This window comes from Malurus melanocephalus, unplaced genomic scaffold, assembly GCF_030028575.1.
Source record: "Malurus melanocephalus ecotype Western Australia unplaced genomic scaffold, MMel_1.1 scaffold_469, whole genome shotgun sequence".
Classification (NCBI taxonomy): domain Eukaryota; kingdom Metazoa; phylum Chordata; class Aves; order Passeriformes; family Maluridae; genus Malurus; species Malurus melanocephalus.
The window spans coordinates 122,425-146,694 of NW_026623701.1; the positions used below are offsets into that span (position 1 = coordinate 122,425).

General features: G+C 43.2%; 1 protein-coding gene across 2 annotated transcripts in view; it reads left to right on the forward strand.

Moving 5' to 3' along the window:
• The window catches only part of TSHZ2 (teashirt zinc finger homeobox 2), a 203,938-nt gene that overhangs the window by 122,176 nt on the left and 57,492 nt on the right, over positions 1-24,270 (forward strand). Inside the window, exon 2 of one of the 2 annotated variants that reach the window (XM_057380737.1) lies at positions 5,616-8,694. In XM_057380737.1, the coding sequence (XP_057236720.1) occupies positions 5,616-8,686 (3,071 nt within the window). In that variant the 3' untranslated portion in view covers positions 8,687-8,694. Of the gene's footprint in view, positions 1-5,615; positions 9,041-24,270 lie in introns of those variants that run through there. The other variant, XM_057380736.1, reaches the window with a different exon arrangement.

Consider the following 24,270-nt stretch of genomic DNA (forward strand, 5'->3'; position numbering starts at 1 on the left):
GTCCATAAACATAATCCTCATCTTCTTTCTATTTATAATTGTAGTTAATATAAATGTACTTCATTACTGGAGAGCAGTCTTCACGGCCATACAATAGCAAACAAATTCTTCAGCAGCATCTTTAATTATTCATTTGGCTGTACTATATTTTATGCTACTTTTCATAAATGTTAATCTTTATTATTGCCCTACCAGGAAAAAAAAAAGAAAGGAGGAAAGAAATACCTGTTATTAAATGACCTATCAGGCTGACATGGATAAATGTTGGTAGCTATTTAATTGTTTCCCATCTGCAGTTTTATACAGTTTCTATCAAACTGAAGGGTAATTTTTTTAGTAGCTGCTTATTTTAAATGTACAAAACCCTTGTGTGTAATTCCATTAGCTGCCCTACAGCATTGCAATCTACAGTTTCCCTGAGGCTGTTGTGAAATATTGATGAAATCCTTGCTTTTGTGGCTTCCTCTGATACACTAAACATTTGTCTGATGTTAGTTGAACTTGAATGGATCTGTTCAGAGTTATATCAGTAGTGACTTCAAAGGCTGTAAGGCTGTTACAGTTTTTTTTTACAAACTGAAGTTTCAAAGCCTTACCATGTGGTACTTTAAAAAAACAAAGTTCATATCAAATGAACCAAAGTGTTAGCAATACACTGGTAAGACTCATTACAATTTCAATTTCTATAGATATATATTTTTTTGTGATTCTGATTGGTAGCTCATGCCATTGAAAGAAATTTAGATTGGTACTTAGGGCAACCTAGGATAATGAAAGAGGGAAAACATAATTTGAAACTTGGATTTTAAATGAAGTCATCTATAAATTTACAAAGCCACTCTGCAGTTTTCCACAACAATAAATAGGACAAGAGAAAACAGAAGAAAGACAAAGAGAGACCAAAGTTTCAGACTTCTGTTTTCATCAGCARAGTGATTTACACTGGTGCAATTAAAATGACTAATGAGGAAAACATATTTGCTGCTRCTGCATCCCTTGAATTTTTCAGGCCGTGCTGCATAGTGGAGAGCAGCCTTTGTGCCTGCAGTAGGAATTGAATGGAGCAGGAAAGGGTGGGCTGGGGTTGTGTGAGTGGCTGTGACCTTCACCTGCTGGGCCAGGACTGGGGTTTGGTGTCAGGGATGGGCTGGATGGGGCAAGGGGAGTGTGAGCTCTTTGCAATCTCAATGTTCTTAGGAGCATTTTATCTGAAAATACAACCTGGAGCTCACCAAACACCTTCAGCTGGTTGTAACAATGRCATTGTCAGTTCCAGGAGTTTGTATAAAATCAGAAATGTTTTTAATGAGAGGTAAATGATTCACTGACACTCAGAGCCCTCGTGAGGAGTGTTGGCTCTGAACACAGTGGAATCCTTTCCTGCAGCAGCCAGGACCTGGCATGGGATGGATTCCAACTGACTGAATCCAAAGCATGGCAGGGATGGCTTTTATTCAACTGACTATGCAAACAGCATTATCCTTAAGGAAAATTATCCAGGAAAAAACCTCCACAATAATTCCRTCCCTCCTCTGCACTCAGCTCCGCAGCTCACATCAGCTCTCCTCTCTTTTTGCTTGTGTTGGGTTTTTTTCCTGTTTCATTATTGGTTTTGAGTTTATGGGTCACTCACAAGCAGTTCCCTGCACATCTTCCCTGCTCCAGCCCATGATCATTTAGCTCATAACTGTGCAGGATGAAATGCAAAGGACATCATCAGTGCTGCTAAGGGCCCCGCTGAAACTCGGGGGGATTTTGCCTTCTTAACCAGTAGGAAATTGGATATTTAATAGAAAACTTTATAATACAACTCTCYAATTAAAGCACAACAAAATGAAAGSCCCAAATTGCTTCATTTKGGCAYGGTATATAAACAACACTTATGGCTCCATGGAATTGCCATTGTGGGTGGAATTCAGGCAGTGTGGAAGTCACTCTTTTCCTTCTGTTCTCCTGCAGTGGATGGTGGTGGGTGTTCCCTCTCCTACTCTGCAGGAGGCAGGGATTCATGCCTTGGTGTCAGCTGCTGTAGCTACTTGAAAAGTACATTTCTAGGAAAAAAGAAAAAGGCAAAGGAATATTGGGAAAAGCCCCTCCTTTGAGGTGCCAAGTTGTTTTGAACACGAAATTCATCACCATGGTGGTGATCCACTGCAAACTGAGTGTGGGWGTGATGGGAAATAGTAACGGCAGCAAAAGGTGCAAAAAATGTCCCAGKATCCAAAATAACGAGCTGAATTCCCAGCACAGAGGCAGCTGAGCATATTCAGSCTTTCTGAGGATGCCCAAAACCTTCCTCAGGTGGCCCCTGGATTTGGGACTAAAACCCAAAACCAGGACATCTGAACCAGGTGACAGRGATGTCCCTTTGTCCCTTCCATCCATCATTCACAGCCAGGTGCTCTCTGTGCTCTCCAAGGTGAGAGCAGGAACCTTTCCCTGTGTTTTCTGTTTTCTTTCCCTCTTGCACAACTTAACCAGGAGTTATTTCTGTGATAAAGAAATTTTGAGATGGCCTTGAAAGCTCTGAAATTCTACAATTCACTTTGTTATGACAAATTCCATATTTTGAGAGTTATTTCTGTGAATTCCACTGCTTTTTCAGAGTGCTCCATTGGTTTTAATCCGCTTAATTCCAAAATGTCCAATATTTCAAAATTGGAATATTTTGAAATGCCTTCCAAAATGCCTTCAATAAAGAATTATTCAATGGAGTAGGGAACTATTTTTCCCCCAGCTGCCAATTTCTCTCTTCAGTTGATTTTCAGACTGGGATGAAACCGTAGCTCTGAACTCCAACAAAGAGCCAGGTTAAGATTTGTCTTTGGGTGCTTAATGCAGTTCGACATCTTGGAGAAGCAGGAATGAGAAGTGGTCATTATCCATTATCTGCTTGGAATCTTTCAGAGAAAGAAAACAGCTTCTGCCAAGCACAAAAAGATGTTTGAGCTGAAGCCAGACAAGAAGGAAACAAGATCACCTTCTAGCACTGTGAGATTRCTTTTCTGATGATGTTGTTTCAAGGAAAACTGGAATATGTATGGATGAAGAAATGCAGATGGTGCCATGGGTTTTACATGGATTAGCAGAGTTGTTCTGGACAATGATTCACTGTCCCTTCTCTTGGCAGAAAATAAATTTTCCAGTCTTGGAAAGAAATATATGTATATATGTATTAATAAATGTTTCTCTACATGGAAAAAGAGCAAATTTGAGCRAAAATAGTATCCTCTGGTGGAAAAATTAACAGTCAGAATGACCATTTTTGAAAAAAGCTCTATTGACACTGCACAATTCCAGGTCAGGAGTGATGGAGAACGTGGTGCCAGCTCTGGGTCAGCCAGGGGGTGAGGTCTGGGTGCCAGTGCTGGGTCCATCCCTTCACTGGGAGCTCTGTTTGGTGCTGTCTGCAGGGAAAAGTCACAGCTTCGAGGTTKTAGAGCCAGGTTTGGCAGATGTAGTAACTGGAACTGGTTTGTTTCAGCTCCTCTGTGGAAATATTCTAGAAATAGCTGAGAAAATGTCCTCTTCTGAAGGATAAAGAGCCAGCTGTTTATTGCAGCCCTCATCCTAGAGATGCAGGTTTCTGAACTTASCAGGCATCCAATCACAAAGACACAGAGGGAAGCTAGAAAACCAAATAATTTCAMATTGTATTTGTGATTCTTATGCACATAATGATGTTATCCTTACTGATGTCATGATTTGGCCATATGCTGTCTGGAGATCAATCAGCACAAAACAAAGACTGCATTTCCATTTAGGAAGCCAAAAATTGCTTCCATTCAATGCTCTGAAGTTCCTGAGTTTTGTCAATTCTTAATGAGAGTGAAATTTCAGTCTCCCACTTCTTCAGGACTGCACATTTCCCATCTTACATCTGCCTGGGCCTGTTGAATTTTGGTGGGGAAAATTCCCATCTAGGAAAAGGAGGAATTATTCATCCAGTTACTGAGTCTGGATTTCTTTCATATTATTTTTTTCCCTGTAACACAGTTACACATGAGGATCTCAGAGGTTTGGAATGTCAGAATAAGCCTGGGGGAGAACTGGTGGGAAGAGAACAGGTCACTCAACAATTTATTACATGGACATCAGTGTGACGTGCAAAATTTATGCTGCTTATTACAGACTCTGCATTTAAAGCATGTGGGTGTACAGATATAAGACACTCTTTACTTCTAAAATAAATAATGCAAAGTCCACTTAAATTAATGTTATTTCTGTTAACCAGCTACATCCCTTCATGTCCAATGAAATCTTACTAAAAAGCCYTGTTGGAAGAACATGTGCATCTCTTGTACCCGAGGTTGTCTTGTAGAACCGGTCTCCACTGTCCTTGAAATGCCCACAGCGATTTAAATCATTTACATAAACAGAAATGCTTTTACAAGGAGGATCCTGAAATGTGRTTTTAAAGCTGCCCAAAACCCCTAAACCATTAAAACAGATGTGAGTGATGGTTTGGTGAAATTTTCATGGTGCTTTCTGGTAAGTTAGGATCACAGAATCACAGAATCCAGTCCCAGCCCTGGARACACTGGAACTAATTTCTTCTCCCWTTTACATGAGATTGTGTCAGTGTCTTACACAGACACCAAAAAAAAAGGAGTATTCCTCAGCACGAGTTACTCTTCTGTAAAGGTTATAGTAAACATGTCAATGCCTAATTAAGCAGCAAATTTTATCCATATTGTGGGGGATGTGCAACTGTCTGGTACTAGAAGGATATCAYTGGGGCAGAAGTAACAAATTCAAAGGAGAAGAATGAGCCAGGTTCTTAAAAAGCYGTAAAATGTTTTTTCTCAGCTAAAGGGAAGGATTTGGATTTTAAAGAATCATACTCATCCAGTATCAAGTTCATCTTAGTAATTAAAGAGTTAATTTGCCAAAGAAAATCCTTCTGGATTTGTTCTACTTTTCCAGTTTTACARTTAGCTTTGGTCTACCTCTGTCAAATCTTCAGCAACTTCCAAGGGTTCTTGCCCTGAAATTTATGGCTTTGTTTTTACTGCAGCACAATTTGCTTTTATGGTACACAGTACATTATTTTTATAAACAAAAGAGTTTCACTTATGCCTATTAACGCTTTCGGATGTTCTATTTTGACATATAAATTATTTGTGTACATTCTAAAGTGCATTTTTAGGTAATCAGGTGGCAAAAGGTTGCTGTACCTAGATGATGCTCTGAACCAGGCAGATTATGGCAGTTATTTTTCTTCTCTTCCTTGCAAATTCCACCCTTTCTCTCACTGAGGCTAAAAACAATTTCATAGAATTGAAGCTTTTAGTATAAACTTTAAATTCTTACATATGAATTTTCCAACTGTCCCATTACAGGACAGTTAGAATTATACTCCCATGACAGGAAAATTATTAACTCGGGATCTCTGGCAGTTATAAAGAATTATGATCATCTGCCAACAAAATGCAGCAACCTTYACAAAAAAAGAGACATCATTTGGCTTTTTTTTTTCACTTCCAGAACTAACAGGGAATAAAGTTACAGATTAAAACAAAATCCAGTAAAGAAAATACATAGTGAAAGTAGAACGCTCAGACTGTAACATTCTCCTTTAACAGATTATTTCATATATTGACATTACATTTCAGGTTATGTCCAAGAGGAAGATTTAAAGGAAGAGGAAGATATAAAGGAGGAGGAAGAAGATGACGATGACAACAACTCAACAGCTCAGCTGCAGGGCAGCAACGACACTGGCACGGATGAGGAACACGAGGTGGGTCCTGAGCAGAAAGGGAACTTCAGTTTCCAGAATTCCCCTGTCAGTCACATATCCAACCAGGATGCAGAGAACGAATCACTGCTGAGTGACGGCAGTGACCATGTGGCCGAYATCAAAAACATTTGCTCCAGGGAGCCCCAGGACCCCAAAAGCAGCGCCCATCCCAAAGCCCAGAGCGAAGCACATGACTGCATGGATAAAATGACAGCRGTCTACGCCAACATCCTGTCGGACTCTTACTGGACAGGCTTGGGGCTGGGCTTCAAGTTGTCCAACTCCGAAAAGAGGAGTTGCGACAACCGGAACGGAGGGAACAAAGCTGATTTCGATTGGCACCAGGATGCTCTGTCCAAAAGCTTGCAGCAGAATTTGCCTTCCAGGCCCGTCTCCAAGCCCAACCTGTTCAGCTCGGTGCAGCTCTACAGGCAGAGCAGCAAAATGTGCGGGACTGTGTTCACGGGCGCCAGCCGCTTCCGCTGCCGGCAGTGCAGCGCTGCCTACGACACCTTGGTAGAGCTCACGGTGCACATGAACGAGACGGGGCACTACCAGGATGACAACCACAAAAAGGACAAGCACAGACCCACCAGCTACTCCAAGCCCCGGAAAAGGGCGTTCCAGGACATGGACAAGGAAGATGCACAAAAAGTTCTGAAGTGTATGTTCTGTGGTGATTCTTTTGATTCCCTKCAAGATCTGAGTGTTCATATGATCAAAACAAAACATTACCAAAAAGTGCCTTTGAAGGAGCCGGTACCAACCATTTCTTCAAAAATGGTCACTCCAGCCAAGAAACGTGTGTTTGATGTGAACAGGCCTTGTTCCCCCGACTCCACGACCGGGTCTTTCTCCGACACCTTCTCTCCTCAGAAGAAYGCCAACCTTCAGCTCTCCTCCAACAACCGCTACGGCTACCAGAACGGGGCCAGCTACACCTGGCAGTTCGAGGCCTGCAAATCCCAGATTTTGAAGTGCATGGAATGTGGAAGCTCCCATGATACCTTGCAGCAGCTCACCACCCACATGATGGTCACTGGCCATTTCTTGAAAGTCACGAGTTCAGCTTCAAAGAAAGGAAAGCAACTTGTTCTGGATCCTTTAGCTGTGGAAAAAATGCAGTCGCTGTCTGAAGCACCAGCCAGTGACAGCCCYGTTTCCAAATCAACCAGTAAATCATCTGCAGAGTGCATAGGTCCTGCTTCTGAACTTAAAAAAGAAAGCAAAAAAGATAAAGCTGATGATGCAAACAAAGATGAGAAAGCGGTGAAAACTGAGGAGTACGAAGACACTCTTCAGAAACCCCTGGATCCCACCATGAAATACCAGTACCTCCGAGAAGAAGATTTAGAAGACGGTTCGAAGGGTGGTGGGGACATTTTAAAGTCCTTGGAGAACACCGTCACAACAGCCATCAACAAAGCTCAGAACGGGGCTCCCAGCTGGAGCGCCTATCCCAGCATCCACGCCGCGTACCAGCTCTCCGAGGGGGCCAAGCCATCCCTGCCTGTGGGGTCCCAGGTGCTCCAAATCAGGCCAACCATGACCAGTAAACTGAGGCCCATAGCGCCCAAGTGGAAGGTGATGCCTCTGGTGCCTGTGTCAGCCAATGTGAGCCAGTGCACTCAAGTGAAGAAGGAGGCTGAGGACAAGGAGGAGGTCCCGAAGGACTGTGCTAAAGAGGGCGTGCAGGCTGAGCCGGCCTCGCTCAGCCAGAGCGACAGGGAACCTCTCCTCAAAGCTGAACCCTCTGTGGAGCCAAAAAAGACAGAGCCCTGTCCCTTGAAAGAAGAAGACAAAATTAAGGAGGACAGYGGGAAAGAAAAGCCAGTCCTCAAGGAGCCGCCGGCAGCTTCTCTCAGTAATGGTTGTGCCGCTGCCAACCATTCCTCGGAGCTGCCCTGCGTGAACCCCCTGAGCGCRCTGCAGTCGGTCCTGAACAATCACTTGGGCAAAGCCACTGAGCCCTTACAGCCTCAATCCAACTGCAGCCCCAGCTCTAGCACAATCTCCATGTTCCACAAACCCAATCTCAAYATGATGGAGAAGCCGGTTTTATCTCCTGCTCCAACCCCACCAAAGCCTGCCAGTGTATCCAGGCACTATTTGTTTGAAAACAATGATCAGCCTATTGACCTGACCAAATCCAAAGGCAAGAAAGCTGAGTCAGCTCAAGCACAATCTTGTACTTCTCCRCCTCAGAAACACGCTCTGTCTGACATCGCCGACATGGTCAAAGTTCTTCCCAAAGCTACCACACCAAAACCTGCTGCATCCTCAAGGATCCCGTCCATGAAGTTGGAAATCGATGTCCGACGCTTCGAGGATGTCTCCACGGAAGTCTCCACTCTGCATAAAAGAAAGGGCAGACAGTCAAACTGGAACCCTCAGCATCTGCTCATTTTGCAAGCTCAGTTTGCCTCCAGCCTCTTCCAGACGTCTGAAGGTAAATATTTATTATCAGATCTAGGCCCGCAAGAGCGCATGCAGATTTCCAAATTCACTGGACTGTCGATGACCACCATCAGCCACTGGCTGGCAAATGTCAAGTACCAACTTAGGAAAACCGGAGGAACAAAATTTTTGAAAAACATGGACAAAGGACATCCAGTCTTTTATTGCAGCGACTGTGCATCTCAGTTCCGAACCCCCTCTACTTACATTAGCCACTTAGAATCCCACCTAGGTTTCCAAATGAAAGACATGAACAGGCTGGCTGTGGAGCAGCAAACCAAGGTAGAGCAAGAAATCTCCAGAGTTTCAGTTCAAAGATCTCCTGAAACAATAGCTGGGGAAGAGGACACAGACTCTAAGTTCAAATGTAAGTTGTGCTGTCGGACATTTGCGAGCAAACATGCAGTAAAACTTCATCTAAGCAAAACACACAGCAAGTCACCAGAACACCATTCACAGTTTGTAGCAGAAGTGGATGAAGAATAACTCTTAAGGTATGCATGCTCTATAGTGAGTTTTCATTTCAGCATTTCCAGGAGGCTCCGGCAGGCTCCGTGCTTTGGTAAAARTAGGAAAACAGTATAAAATGCATCGTGTATGCTGCGCCGCCCCTCTCTCGCATGTACACATCCATTTTATAACGTTTTCAGCAGGAGAGCTTGGTCAATGCAAACCTCACTGCCCTAGAGAGAAATGTTGCTGCTTATTATTTGCAAAAGAGCTGTTTGCCCGTTTCTCTTTTGTTCCTAAGAATAAATCCTTTCATATCCATGCGCTTCTGTGTGGAATGCAAGAACTAAGTGCTGCTCTTTGCAGTGAGAATGGAAAAAAAAAAACAAACAGATAAAGAGCACTGAAACCCAAAAGGTTATTGCCCCTTTCAGTGCTAGCACACCAATAGATCTGATTTGGATGGGGGAAAAGAAGACAATTCAAAAGCCAAATTAGCGAAATCTCACTGATTCCAAGTCTCTCATAATCTCAAACACAGCCTCGAGAATCTACAATTAACTCTGAAAAGTTCCTATCTAGAAGTTCAGTTATTCTTCTGTTGATATTTCGATGTTCAGTTCTGTAAAATATTTTAATATTTTACACTTACTTAAACACTTGCTACTGTGAGTGGCCTTTTTTGTCACATCATTTTAACCTCTCTCTCCATCATTCCTTTTTTTAATCTTTAAGATGTTTGATTATATTTTGCTTCGTGTTGGTGGAAGTCAATCCATAAACATCACTGACTTCAGTGCAAGTTCTCGTATAACCTGGGGGAGTTAATGCTTAACTGAGATTTTTTACAAGCTTAATATTTCCAAGACCTGTTAGTAGGATACTGCTGCGTTAGTGTTGCTATTTTTTTGCTGCAAGATACACCAGTTGCCACAACCAATGTTTATAACATGTAATGTAATATTCAGATGCCACACCATTTTTGCATTTTTAATTTTACTTGATTCACAAACTTGAATATTCTTGATTTAAATAAATATGCAGAACATCAACTAAAAGTCCAAATAGAAGTTTTTTGTTCTAACCAGTTTTTTTTTCCAGGAAGGCTCTGTTTAGTTGTTCCCAGCAATTCCTCCAGCAGGCTGGGGTTCTGCCGGTGCTCACACAACAATCATGTGCAGATCCAGCTTTCCTCCAGCATGTTCATTATTCGAAAAACATTCAGRAAATGAATTTGTCAGACGGTCAAAATTAAAGATGTGCCGTTGTCACTGCTGCCACCTGCCTTTGTGACCATCCCTGGCTGCCTGAGGGGCACAGCCTCCATCCCCTTTTGTGGGGAGATTTCCCATTTGTTTGCTGCAAATATTCACAAAGCTTTAGGAAACACTTTCTGTAGGCAGAGCCGGCACRAGGGCTCTGCGTCACTTAAGCTCCATTAAAAAGGCTACTTTTGAATAATTTAAACCACTAATCAAGGGGTTACTTTGGGCTGGTAATGTAAGCTATTGCCATGGAGTATCACGTCAGCGTTCAAGTGCAGTAAGATTTAAGTTTTGCATACATCTTGTACGTGCTGTCTGCACTGGAGRGGATTTATGCTGCCTGTATATTTTAGCCAGCAAAATTCTGTTTCACTCAAAAGGAGTTTGTTTTCTAAATACCCTTAAGTATCTATTTTGGCAWTTTAACCCAGTATTAGGACTCAACAAATAAATATTTCTTGTTTACCTGGCCATTCCAAATCAACATCCCCGAGAGCCTGGGTAGGAATAAACATCCCATCCTCTGTTTCCTTCCCCACCAGTTAACGATTATTAAGACTCTGCCATTCACAGTTTTCACACAAGAGATATTAGAGCAAACCAATAATTTGGGGACTATCAAACAAAAGCTATCTGCCAGATATATTAATACAACAGTTATTTTGGCACATTCATGGCTTAATGCATGACAAATGTTTCAGATTTGGTYTTAAAAGCACCATGTTATTACTCAGAGGCAAACCAAACACCCACCTTTATAAACACGTTGCTATTGCTGAGCATCGGAGGAGCAAATACAAAGGGGGGAAAAAAAAAATCTCCAAGGGAAAAAAAAAAAAAGTGGTTTCTGCATTGTAATAACCTGCACAGAGACATATTATTCAGGTGATGTGTAACTACATAAATAAGGGACTGTCCTTCCTGCCTCTGGATCCCGAGAAATTGCTGTCCTCGTAATACTCATCCATTTCTAATTTATATCAAGATGCAGGTTGTATCTTACCTTTGAAAAAATATATTTAAATTGCAATGACAGAGTGATAGCACTGTTATCTGGAGCTATAATTTCAGTTGGTATGCATGATAGCACAAATTGTCTGAAATGATGGGGTATTTGGGATGGCATTGTAAAGATTTTATTATGGTTTCGGAGCCGAAAGCCTCCCGAAGTTCTGACTAGGTTGGGAGTGGGGAGGCCACAGTTTATTCATATGGATTCTTCAGAAATCTGCAMGGAGACAAAATCAAATAACAGGGATTTTCAGAGTTTACTCGCTCTTACCGTGTTATTTTTAAGATCCAGTAYGCATTTGAATAATAACAGAGGAGAGCAGAGTATTTGGAAAAGAGAAATATAAAGCTGGGATTCTTAAAACACACACATGCATTTGTGTTTCCTTCTTCCAGGCAATATTGTAGCAAAATAGGCATAAAAAATAGAGAATATAGATTGGAATAAATGGAAATAAAACAGTGGAAAGAGTACTTGAAGTATAGAAATACATAAAGTACTTTATATTTCAATGGCATTTACTAGTAGAGGTTATATTGTCAAATGTTAGCTATCATTAAAAATATAAATGAATAATCTGGGTTAGTACTGTAGAAAAATGTGTTATGGATATGGATTTATTTTTAAGACCTCTGTGAGGCTGTTTATAAGAAATTTGCTATAAATTCTTCTTAAATGTAAAGATATATATATCTCTTTTATATTCATCTTTGGTGTTTTCCTGAATTCTTCTAAGTGATATGGGTTTGGTAATATAAAGTAAGATTATGTGTAATATACAACAATCAGACATCTCTATTCTCTTCCATTTAACCCACTTCAAATTTGTTTTTATTGCTATTCTTCATAGAAAACCCATGAACATTAGGAAACATGGCTTTAATTAGAAGTAATTTGTATGTTGACTTGTACCTTGAAGAACATTTGTTCATTTCTTCAACGGAATTAGAATTTTTATGTTGTTCTGAGGGGAAAGRCAGGGCAGAATTGTGTTTAGAGCCAGGTGAGATTGGCTTGGAACTGGTCACTGACAGAGGCTCCCTGTGGCCTTAGCTACAACTTTTGACAGAAATAAATCTCGATAAAGTCAAATGAACCAACTTAATTGGGGAGATTTCRGTTTCAAAAGCCCCTGATAAGCGAGCAGGCAGCTACCTGAGATGAACTAATTTGAAAGTAAGGCTGCTGCAAAACAAAAAAAAAAAATGAGTCATAATGATAAACAGTTTTTCTCTCTGTTTCCTCCTTTGTCTTTTTTTAACCATCAAGTTTAAAGCTTCTATGGCGCTTTTTTTCTACTTTATAGGAGACAACTGACATTCTGTGGTAAATGGAAGAAAGAGCAGAGCAGAACTGAAAATCCTCTAATGCACTGACACTAACTTGCCCTCTATTGTTGAAAATGAGCAGGCAATCATGATTGTTCATCAAATGGCTCCTAATGCAGTTAAAGCATTCAGCTATAATTTCTCCTTGCATTTATAATTACTGTCATAGACTGCACACCTCAGTGAGCAGATTAAAGCTATAAACTATTTAGCCGTAGCTTTAAGATGAGGAACTTGATTTGTCTGGCAGCAGTTATTTGTTAGAGAGCTTGACACTTCACATAAAAATGACTCAACTTGATGAAGAACAATGCAGTTTAAGCAATGCAGTGATTTTAAATCAGTCATTATACCACGCCCTGTAAGAATTGCAAAGCAATTTGTTAAATGATATATAGGACACGTAGATAACTGTATGTGTTAAGTATACCAAAATAGAAGATTTTTTTTTCCTTCTCTGGGTTTTATTTTCTCGTTCTTCTGAAGCAGTGGGAGCTGCTCTGATCGTGTCCCACTCTTAGCCAATATGGCTGTTTCGTGGTCAAGGACAATCGTGTGAATTAGTGGTACAGAATTCTGTTTTAGAGAATTTAGCCAGCTCTTCAACTTTCATTTCTTCTTAGCAACAAACACGAAACGCTGAGAGACTCTTCCAGGAGAATCAGACGTGCTGGGATGTGGCTGCCTGCAGTGGTGTCACCACGATTTTTTAGGCAGAATTTACCAGCAAAACCAAGGGCTCTGYTCCCCCATCATCAGCCAGAAAAGGAGGGTTCCTCACATGGGAGCCTGGATTATTCCATTCAATTGGGRCTTTTCTGACATTGTCTTTTTGGAAAATGATGGCTTCTCAGTGAGAAGAAAAAATCTGTGGGGAAGCTCCAWTTTCAAATAGATTTTTGTTGGGATAAATCAGTAAAAATGCTGAGCACCATGAAGGAAAGGAGACAAAGGTAGGAAAAGAAATAGGCTGGCCTTTCTGCTGAAGCAAAATCTTCAGAAATTCTTACAACCCATCACTCCTCCCTCAAAACAGTCTTATTCTGATGAAGCCTTGGTTCTCCCAATCCTTTGAAATTTATCACTCTTTCCCTGAAGTGGTAGATCCAGATTTTTTTTTTTAATTGAACATTTTTAAATCCTCAAAATTTTCCTGGCTAGTATTTTTTCACTGTAACCATMACCCTTGCAAACCCAATAACGGTGTGTTCTTGGCTTCCCTTAGCGCAGATCAGACTGAATGATCCATCAGAGATGTATCAGTGCAGATTTTCTGGTTTTTTTTATGAATACTCCAGGTTGCAGTTAAGATCAGTGTTATTTAACATTGCATCAGAGCTTCCAGCCCACTGGGTCAACCCACGTTGTTCTGGGCTCTGCACAGACACATTGTGTGTGGCAGTTCCAAGGCAGCAGCTCCTCTGCTCACACAGAAAAAGCAACTTTCGACCAGATTTTAACTGACCTTGAACAGTACCTGCCTCCTCCAGCATTCACTATTCATGAGGACATCAAAATCTTGCCTTCTCCTTGCTGTGCCTGATATTATTAAATGCTACAGCCTTCATAATCTATAGCAGAACATTTTTACCCGGTGAGATTTCAAAGGAAGGGTACCTGAGTCTTATTTATATATTTTACACCTCAGCAATCGAATCACAAAGATCAGCCACAAATGGAAAAGACAAGAGCAGTATCCAGCCCTCCAAAGCACCTTTCAATAAAAATAATGTAATTTAGCAGGATGATCACTCAGTGCAAATATGATGGAGCACAGATGGAAAATGAGGAAAATTAYAGATATGGCTTTATGGGAGGAGGAAAGGAGGAAGAGATTTTTCACTATTTATTGGGATAATGAACAGATAATTCATGATTATTAAGCTGTAGTCATCAGGCCTCATTCTGCCGTCTCTYCCCATCTCCTCACTTTGGAGCTGAGGGTGTTGGCACATCCAGGCAGGGCCTGTTGTGAGGAGGGATTGGAGTTTTGCTCTGAATTCCACAGAAATCCAAGCAGGATTTGCACCAGAACAGCTCCAGCCCAGGACTCTTCCCTGCCAGAGGAGGAATGGGGTGGGACACAACACCCAGCACGAGCTCACAGCTTAAATGGGACAGCGGTGCTTCTCCAGAAACATCCCACCCTCTGGAGCCTGGGATAGCCCTGAAACACGAAAACAGGCAGCAAAATCCAGCCCTGGGGAGCCAAGGGCTCCCATCCTCACCCTGCTGCTCCCTGTGCCTGCAGAATGGTGTTTGAACAGGAGCAGGAGCTGGCCAAACCCTCGGGGTGCGAGGTGGATCCTGCTCTGCTGGCCCTCGATGGCCGCTGGGCTGGCTGGGGAATGGCAAATCCAGATCTGCGAGAGGAGCAGATGGGAATGGCTGCACTGGAGGGAAGGAGGGACACTCAGGGACTTGGCTGYTGTAGGAAATTCGCACAATCCCTTTATTAAAACCCAACAGTTGCTCCCCACTCCAAAATCCCTCCCTGGCAGCACTCGGGCGGGGGTCAGTGCATGCAGCAGTGGGGGAGGGAGCCATGGGGAGTGGAGGAGGTTGTCATGTCTAATGAATACCCTGAATGTATCGAGATATATATTTTTTTCATTTCAGAAAAGGTTCCATTAAGAGGGAGACAGCCCTAACATGTGCTTTGGCCCCTCATCAGATTTATGAGTATTTGCTCTGCTCTTTAATAGGAAACTCTGCAGCAACTGCCACCTTGCCTGCTCTCCCTGAGATACACAGTGGCTTCTCGGGGAAATGCACTTCATTATTAATGTGAATTTGTACGTTTTTATGACACTGCTTGGGGGAAGGGGCAGGCAGAGATTTCCTGGTGATATATGCTCATTTCRAACCATTTATTGTCCCAGACAATCGAAGAACAATGATAAACATTGTTCCAGAAAGCGGAGGGTGCCTCGGTGACACTTTTGAAAGGAAAGGAGAGGTGGCTGGGGTGGCTTTGATGTGACAGTGTCCCTCACCCCAGCCCTTGCAGCAGCTCTGGCAGACCCAACGAGCAGGGTTCGGGGTAGGGTGGGCTCTGCTCCCCTCGGTGCCATTCCACAGCATTTGGACAAGGAGCAGGAATTCATCCTTTGGGGAGCCCGAGCTGCAGAGGATCYGAGCCTCAGGGGGAATGGGGTGCTCACTGTGCTCTGTGCAGACTGAACTGGGTTTGCCCTCCCCTTGGAGAGCTGTTGGAACTCCAGTGTGAAATTGCTGCTTTCAGTTATTTAGTGTAAACTCACTCCCCACCTCTGACCCCCCAAATTTATACCCCAAACCCCACTGTGACCCAGGCTGTCCATCCCAGCCTGGTCAGTGTGCCCTGGTGCAGCTTCCCATCAGAATCTCCACCAGCTCCACCACTCCATTTCTCTTTTGCTTCAAACCAAGGGTTTGGAGAACCTTCCAGCCCCATTCCTGAAGTGCCTTTGGCATTCTCCATTCCAGCTCTGTGGTCAGTGCTTCAAACCCTGCATGGCCACTCCACACCAACTCTTTTGGGGGCCCAGAGAAGCTGCTGACCCTGATCACCTCAGGGACTGTGTCCTCATGGCTGCTCCCTTTCCTTACAGGGCCATTAAAAGGACTGACCTTGCCCTTTTCCCACCCCTATATCTACATCCCCAGAGACCCCAYAGAAGAAGATTCCCTCTGGGATATGACCATTTCTGCCTGTGTTTGTGTGAGGTGAACACGCTGCTCTTCCACCAGAGAAGGGCAAACTCAAAACTTCTCCTGAGCTGAGTTTTSGAGCTCTTCAGCTCAGKWTGAGCYTGAGGTGGAGCTCACCCCACACTGKACAGGCTGTGGGTGGGCTCCMAGTCCAGCAAATCACTTCCCTCCCTAATTCCATGGAGCCCTAATCTSTTGGCCTCGGTGTTTTTATGGTGCTAGACCCAGGTTTGTCATCCATGGAAAAAACGATGAGGGAGGTAATTCTGTTTATTTGATCKGTGTTTTTTAAACCATAGTCAGTGCTCCCAGGAATTATGTGTTGGCCTCCTGTAAATCACAAAAAAAAAAATAACTCTGGGTATTTTTCTGAAGATTAGGGTGAAAGTTCCTACATTCATATTTCACGTCTGGAAAAAAATATCAACAAGAGTGATAAGTATAGCCAGCACGAGTGTAAAAGCACACCCTGTCATTTGTTTTCCATGTGCCATATGTTTTCTGAATCCTGCACCTCCCACATACAAATCTCATGCAATAATGTGGGGTGCACACATTACTCAGGATTATTTAGTTAAGCCCTGCCTGTATGGAGGGAATTCACTCGGAGAAAGTCAAGCCACTGCGCTTTGTTTTGCTTTTTTTGCTTATTCTGGATTCATAGAGTAGAAAATTAAAGATCCCACTGTGCCAGGCGTCATGTCATTTGGTTTTAATTTAATTCATCTCTTCGATTCTCCCTGTTTCTCCTTTTCTTTGAGTATCATCAGTAGGTGGTCCAAGCATCAACCAGAAGATTTACTGGCAAGACTAAATGTATGAATGCTATGAACACATTGTTTTTCCGATATGATTTAATGACCTTTTTGGCATTCCCATGGCTGTTGAAATCTTCCATAATAACTCCCTTTGGCAGTCAGAGCTCCTGTTGATCAGGTGAAAGCTGATGCAAATGTCAAATGTCAATAAATTTGTAATCCATGAAAGCAATCTTTGATGCTGGAGTGAGACCATTAACCAAAGTGCATCAGGAAACGTGGGGTTTCTGAGAACAGAAAGCAGGCAGGACAGGAATGCCATCTTCAAACCTCTCCATGGCCAAGCTCTTGTCCCTTCCCATGCTCCCTGAATTCTCTGAGCTTTGCCAAAAGAGGGGTTTATGGCCCAAATTTGGCAGAGCGAGCTGGGTGGTGCAACTTCTGTCCCTTGTTCTGCTTTTTCATCAGTGTGAGGTTGGGATTTAACTTCTCTGTTTCTAAAGGAGCTSTTCATATCCCAGAGGCTTCAGAGCTGGATCCTGGAAGTGATTAGYTAGGTGAGATATTCCAGTAAATTAGCCAGACCACTTACATAACTCAGGTGTTGCAGGGATGAGTCACGGCTCATTTATGGTTTTAAGATGCTTGGAAAGGGCGAGCCACGTGCGCAGCCTGATTTTATATACAATAAAGACATGAGAACAATCACATCATTTCCCAGGAGATTCCCTTAAGGACCCTCCACTCTGACCTTTGGCTCTGAGCAGCTCCAGTTTGTTTGACATTGAAAAAAAAGCGAATGTGTGAACACAGTGCCACGAGCATTTGCACTTTGAACATGCTGGGGCGGAACACAAGTGAACTGGAAAAGGCTGCAACAGCTAATGTACTGGGGAAATAGAACAGAGGCATTTACTTAATAACTCAACTAATTCCTTTAGCTCACCTTGTAGAGATTTAACCTTTGAATGAGAGAGTCCCTAGTTCAAAATCCCGTGTCTCCTCTGTCCTCGTGTTAATTTTTAAATTATATATCATTGTTGAGAGGCCCTTGTGTTGAGCATTACAGGCTATTTTTCATGTCTAAAATGGGGAATTATAACTGAACATTAGCTACTGGCTATAAATCACACGGAACAAAGTGGCATCTGCATCTACTCGGTAACAAGAGTGGGAGAATTGGAACTWACTTAAAACGAGACAAGAGCGAGGACACAAATGTGGTGGCAGAGATAATTGTGGCTTGGGAAAACAAATGGTCCCTCCAGCTGTGTCCCACTCACTGCATCCCCAGCCAGGGCTGGAAGGGCACAGGCACAGCCTCAGCTCGGGCAACCCTGGGGGAAATGTGGGGTTGGGAACCCTTCCAGAGCCCTCCCTGCAGTGCCACCAGCACAGAGGGTCATGCTGGAGAGCCTTGCAGAGCCTGCAGACAGCTCCTGTCCCTTCTGTCCCACCGTGACAGCTCCTCTGCCCGGGCTGGGTTTGATCCCACGGCAGCTCCAGGTAAGGAGGAGGCAGCTCCAGGCTCTGAAGGGGTGATTTTTGAGGCTGACCAGCTCCTCCTCTGTGCTCAGCTCACAGGGCTCACCCTGCTGCCCCTGAGCCTCTCTGAACCACCACTGAGAATCTTAAAAAACAACAAAATGAGCTGAGCACGGCCTCATTCTTGCATTTGTCTCTGCTGGCCCCTTTTCCCCCTTTTTTTCCCTCCTTAGTTCTTTCATTCTTTAGAAAGCTTCCACGATCTCTCTGTCCTCATTAATTTAAGCAAAATCTACCTGGTGCCCCGTGTCACTGGAAATTATGGGGTGCCTTTTTGAGAGATCCTCTTGCCCTCAGCACAGCACCCTGCACAGTGCACTGCTCTCTCTGCTCTGGGGTTTGGGCCCTAAAGCATCAAAAAATTCAAAACCAGCCAGGCTGTCCAGGATGTTTGCTCAGWTATTCCTCATTTTGGGGGTCTGTATGTCCCCAGCCTCTGGAGCTGCTCATTGGTTTCTTGAACTGAATGTCCAGGAATTAGGATTAATTCTCCCTGCAATGCAGGTCTCTCTGCAAAAAGCACAGCCCTCCACAAGAGGATTTCCTGAAATGAGCACTCCAGGTTCCTTTCAGGGCAGACAATAAAGGAAGCAGTTTTTCCAGCCAGACCAGCTCAGATCCTGGCAGGAGGGGTTTGCTCAGGAGCTGCCAGCAGGACAGGGGTACCAAGAATCCTCCTGCTGCTGCCTCCTGGGTGAGAATGATGAACGTCCTTTCCTTCTCCTTTACTCAGTGCCCACTCTGGCCAGTGTTTCCAGGATTAAATTCCATAATCCACACTTTATGTTGATTATTTAATCACAGCTTCCTAATGACCCTGGCCTTGTCCATCCCTCCATGGGGGAATCCAAGCACCACAGGATCCTGGTCCAGGAGTAATCTCTGAGTAACAGCAATCATTAAGAGTTGCTTTGCTGATTAAAGACAAACTTCAGAACATTCTTAAAAGCTCTGCAGTGCAGGGCCTGTGTGCTCTATGTTTATTAGGCTGTAGAGCAGTAATTCAGACAGCTGAGAGTTGTTGAGGACCTGGTCCATCTAATTGTGTGTCTAAATCACGGTTTGCCCGTGCTTCAGAGGTGCTGATGTTATATTCCCCACAGAGTGGCTCGGGTTAGATGGTCAGAATCCTGTGGATGGTCAGTTTGGAGCATAAAATTGAAAATTACGGTGTGCACCATAAAGCTACTGCCTCAAATTTATTATAGATTGCAGCACAACAAGCAAATTCATACTAGATGCAGTATATGCCCAGACATTAATGCGAGCTGAGGATGAAATATTCTCCTCGCAGCTCATTGCTCCGTGTTCTCCTCAGAGCAGAGCTGAATTGCCCAGGATCACCAGAGGAGAGGCAGTGACCAGGAGTGGCAGTGCTGGCTCTGGGGACAGGGGAAGGACATCCCACCCCTCACAGCATGAGTCCCCAGGGCTCTGAATTCTCAGATCTGCTCGTGTGAGAGCCCAGCTCTCAGCAAAATCCCTTTATTATTCACCATAAAGAATCCCAGCTGTGGAGAGCCAGCGCTGCCAGGGGAGCGGGGACGGTTCTGCCTCACCCCGGTGTAAATCAGGAGTGACTCCAACACGGGGACAATGAGTTCTGCTGTTGTCAGATGAGAATCAGCCCCTCTACCTGCGCAGGATGAGTGAAATATCTCCCAGCCCTGCGGCCAGGGGCCTGCTGAGCTCCTCGCAGAGCTGCTGTCAGCATGCCCAGGGCAGGAGCATATTTTTTTCTTGCTGTTGTACATAAGGGCTCTGCTGCAGCCGACAACATGAAATGTGTTAGTTCGGTTTGTTCAAAATGGAGTGTGTTTGTTAAGTGTTGCCTCTTTGATGTTGCGCTGCCATCTCCATCTTTGTCAGCATTGCCCATCTTTTTCAATCTAATGAACTCAAACCATCAGTGCAACTTAAGTTCGGCTGTCTGTTCTTGCATAGTTAATATTAAAAATGTACTAACAGTGTGGCTGCGAAATCAAATTATGCACATAAATATGCTGGCATAGCAGAGGAGGCGGCAGAAGCTGAAGTTAGCAACATTGATGCCAGTTCACATTTGCAAATCAACCGTCAATCTGTCATTAAACATGTTATCAAATGATGATAAGTGTATGCTTCTTGCTTGCATTGGCGCGCTTATTCCCGATGTTGATGTGCATTAATGGGATAATGTGCATTAACATAGTCTTGCTTGGATGAACACAAAACATTTTTTATCCGTCTCAGTTTGTTTCCCCCTGTGGCCCCCAAGTAAGTGTTTTGTGTTATCAAATTGCCAAAAAATGGGAAAACACATTACTTTTAATTAGCAAAAAATTTTGAGTATTTTTTTTATATTATTTTTATATATATATATTTTTTTTTTATCCAGATTATCTTCTGGGAGTTGTCACTTGAGGTGGGGGGACACACAAAAAAACCGTTTTCTGCCTTCTTTGAGTAAAACAATTAATGTCAGAAACTCRGAGCTGACAATTATGGGCTGTGTTAATGCGCTGGCCTTTCCTCCGCATCCCTCKCTTGTGACACAGTGACGGGCTGTGTTCAGCCGCAGGAAAAGCAGCCACGGGCAGGATTTTGGGCATTGCCAGCCTTTTGTGTGCCACACTCGGGCATGGCAGGGCTGCCTTCGCTGAGCATTCTGCAGACAAGGCTGTACCTCGGGATTAACACCGGGAAAAGCCTGGATGCTCCAGCAGCATCCAAAAGATCTTCCCGTGGGTTATCGCAGCTCCCGGATCCTTCCCGCGGGGAGCTCAGGGCTCCGTCAGGGTGCACACTGCTGGGAAAGTGTAAAAAACCCTGATTGGAAAGAATAAAAGCATTTACAGAACTTGTTATTGCCTGATGATGGACCGTTCCTGCCTCCACGGGACAAAGGGATCGGCTCCTYGCTGCCCTGGGAAGGCTGCAATGCCCTGGGAATTACTTGAACAAAAAGAATAAAAAAAAATAGGATTTCTGTTCATTGCTTCTATTCAGAATTGAGCTGTTTAGCCAGGTTTTTGGAGAAAGTTGAGGTGTAACTCCACCGGAGCAGGGAGAGCAGCATTCACACTCGCAGGATTTGAAGGGTTGCAAATTCCCTTCCAGAAATCAACGGAACAAAGTTCTTCCCACTGCTTGGAGAGCAGCCAGTCTGTTAAACCCTTTCTTATTTATGCAACAGGGGCAAAACTGTGATGATCTACCCAGGGTTTTACCTTAGACCACGAATGAAAAACAATATGAACAATATCTGCTCCTGTTCAAAATGCTGGGAACTCTTCCAGGAGTTTCACTAGAACTTTACCAGTGGTGTTATCARCTCGGGCTCCAGAGTTGCCTTAAARGAAAATCAGTCATTTCAAGTGTTTTATTTTTAGTTTATAAACTGGAAAATGAACCTTCTTCTAAAACTTTTATGGAAGATATCAGATTATTTATGTCTTTCTAAAATAGCAACTCTCTGTCATACAATAGAAATGTTGAAGGATTGCTGTGAGTCTCTGCTTATGACTACATCCAACCTCCAAACATGGCTGGAGAGTTATCTTGAATTTTTGAAAAAAAAAATAACTGGTAGAATAGCAAGATTCTGCAGATTGTGAACTTTTTTCGTAAATGGGTCAAACTTCTGATCACTCTTTCTTTTCTCTCTGTCTAATAATGCCATTAACTTTAGGCATCCTATTCAGGTCTCTGATTCCTATTATCTGGATGATTTAATGAAAAAAATAAAAGGGAATAATTATTGATTTTTTTTTCCTTACATAAATTGTCTTGATTTTTTTAAAAGTCATCCATAGCATTTCCTATTATTTCTAAATTGAGGATACAGGAGCACAAGTTTCATAATCATAAAACTCTAATAGCAGTAATTGTACTCCTGTTAACCCCAGCTCCAGCGAGCCCTCACAATTCCTACTTGCAAASCAAAGAGCCTGTCTTCTAATACAAAGAGCTTGAATTTTAAGTGTATTTTCTGTTACACATCCATTACTGGCAGAATTTATCCAGCAACATTTCTCTTTTTTTTACACTTGTGTAGCTCTCCGTTGCTTCTACTCCAGGAACTACCTTGAAATTAACTTGTCAAACGTTCGTCCCACTACTTAGGGAAGATTCCTCATCAGCTGAGTGGACTGATTTGTCAGGACTCTGAGGTGTTGGCTGTGAGGTGGCACTAAAAAGGCTCCGGTGAAGGCTGAGCAYGAGGGATCCTCTCAGGGGCTCCGTGTCTCGGAGGGATTGTTTGTTTTTGGGAACCAAAACTGTGTCTCAGTGCCTCACCCTCTGCACTGACCTCTTTAATTCACCTCCCTCAAAGTGCTCCATCACCACAACCCAGAGCTTTCTCAGCAAACCCCACAACACAGGGAAAATGGGAAACTGAGCCCCACAGCGCCAAATCCCAGCCACGTATGATCCTGCGTGGGAAAAGGCTGGATCCGATTCTGTCTGTGAACCTCAGCCAGGCTCTGTTTGGAACAGCTGTACTAATCAGGTGCATTAATTTCCTGGTTTTCATTAAGCACTTTGGAGCGGGGAGATGTTGTTCCTGYGCATATTTCCGAGCAGATGTTGAATAAGGGATGCGCAGTCCCTGAGTTGTGCCGTTCCCCCTCCCCGTTCTCCCAGTCCTCAYTCCCCGTTCTGCATCTCGTCCTATTATCTTGGGCCTGGCTTTGGAGTGGTTTCAGTTTTTGAAAATGGCAAGTAATTAGTCAATATGTTTTCACCATATGTATGAGGCTCAGTAAAGAGGCAACCAATGGCCTTTGTCATGGCACAGCGAGCGCTCGTTTTCTCGGCACTTCAAGTGACGCTGAGCGTGCGGCGAACGCCAGCGAATTTAATGAGCGATTCCACCAGGAAACATTTGACATCATCATTCACAGTTCAGTGCAGGTCACAAATCGGGGCTGAGGCCTCTCTGAAGGTCACCTCTGCCTGTGCTGTTCACACCAGAGCTGCCCCTCTGCTGCCCTGGGCAAAGGGGGATCAATTGTGGTGACTCCGAGTGGTCCCGTTTTTTATCTTCTTGGCACAGATGCTCTTACAGCAAGGGAGAATTCTTCAAATCCATTTTCCCTTCCAGACTGGCTTTTTACTTACCCCGAGCAAGTTATTGCATATTTCCCAGATAGAAATTTTTTTGCTGTAAGGCTTTCTCTCTTGCTGACTGTTAACAATATTTAAAAAGGTCAGAATCTGATCTTAACACTGCTGATATGAAGTGACATTTGCCCAAATTTTGCCATCTCCTGAGCAAAAATATGTCCAGAGTTTTCCAGAGAGACATGGGATAGACAGCAGCCTTGCCTGGCTGTTTTCCCCTCTTGGGAATACTGAATCTCAGTTATCTGGGGAACAGGTTTCTGCATTCCCCACTGGCTTTCTTCAGATTTACAGATAAAACATTTGAGCTCAGCCTCAGTTCAGTGAGTTACGGGTTTGTGTTTTTTTAACATTTTGGGATATTTACAACAAATAATTTTCAGTAAGAATGATGACATTTTATTTTACTGCAGCCATGATTTAAATTTATGTGGCATTGCTATTGAAGTCAATAGGACTTTTTCCTGAGTATGTTTTGCAGGGTACAGTATCATTAAAATATGACAGTTAATAGTCTTGTTTATGTTATTATATTTAATGAATAAATATATCAGTCTGAACATCAGACTCAGCTTTGTTTATACTCTTTAATTGTAGTCTTATCTCCCCTAGAAGCATGTTATATCTTTAATTTTATAATTATCCACTTTATTCATGTGTGACACTCCAGAACTGCTGCTTATATCCTAAGAGACATCCAAATACAAACAGATGGAGACAGGCAACAGGGGGAAATTCAGCTCTGGGTCTGGATCCAGCTCCACCTTTTCAGAACACTCCACAACCTCAGCTCCAAGGTCTTGGTTTGGGCTGGTGGATAAAGGAACCAGAATGACTCTGATTTATCCAGCACCTCCAAACATGAACTTTCACAGGGGTTTTACACAATCCTTCAGCACCAAAATGTTCTCTG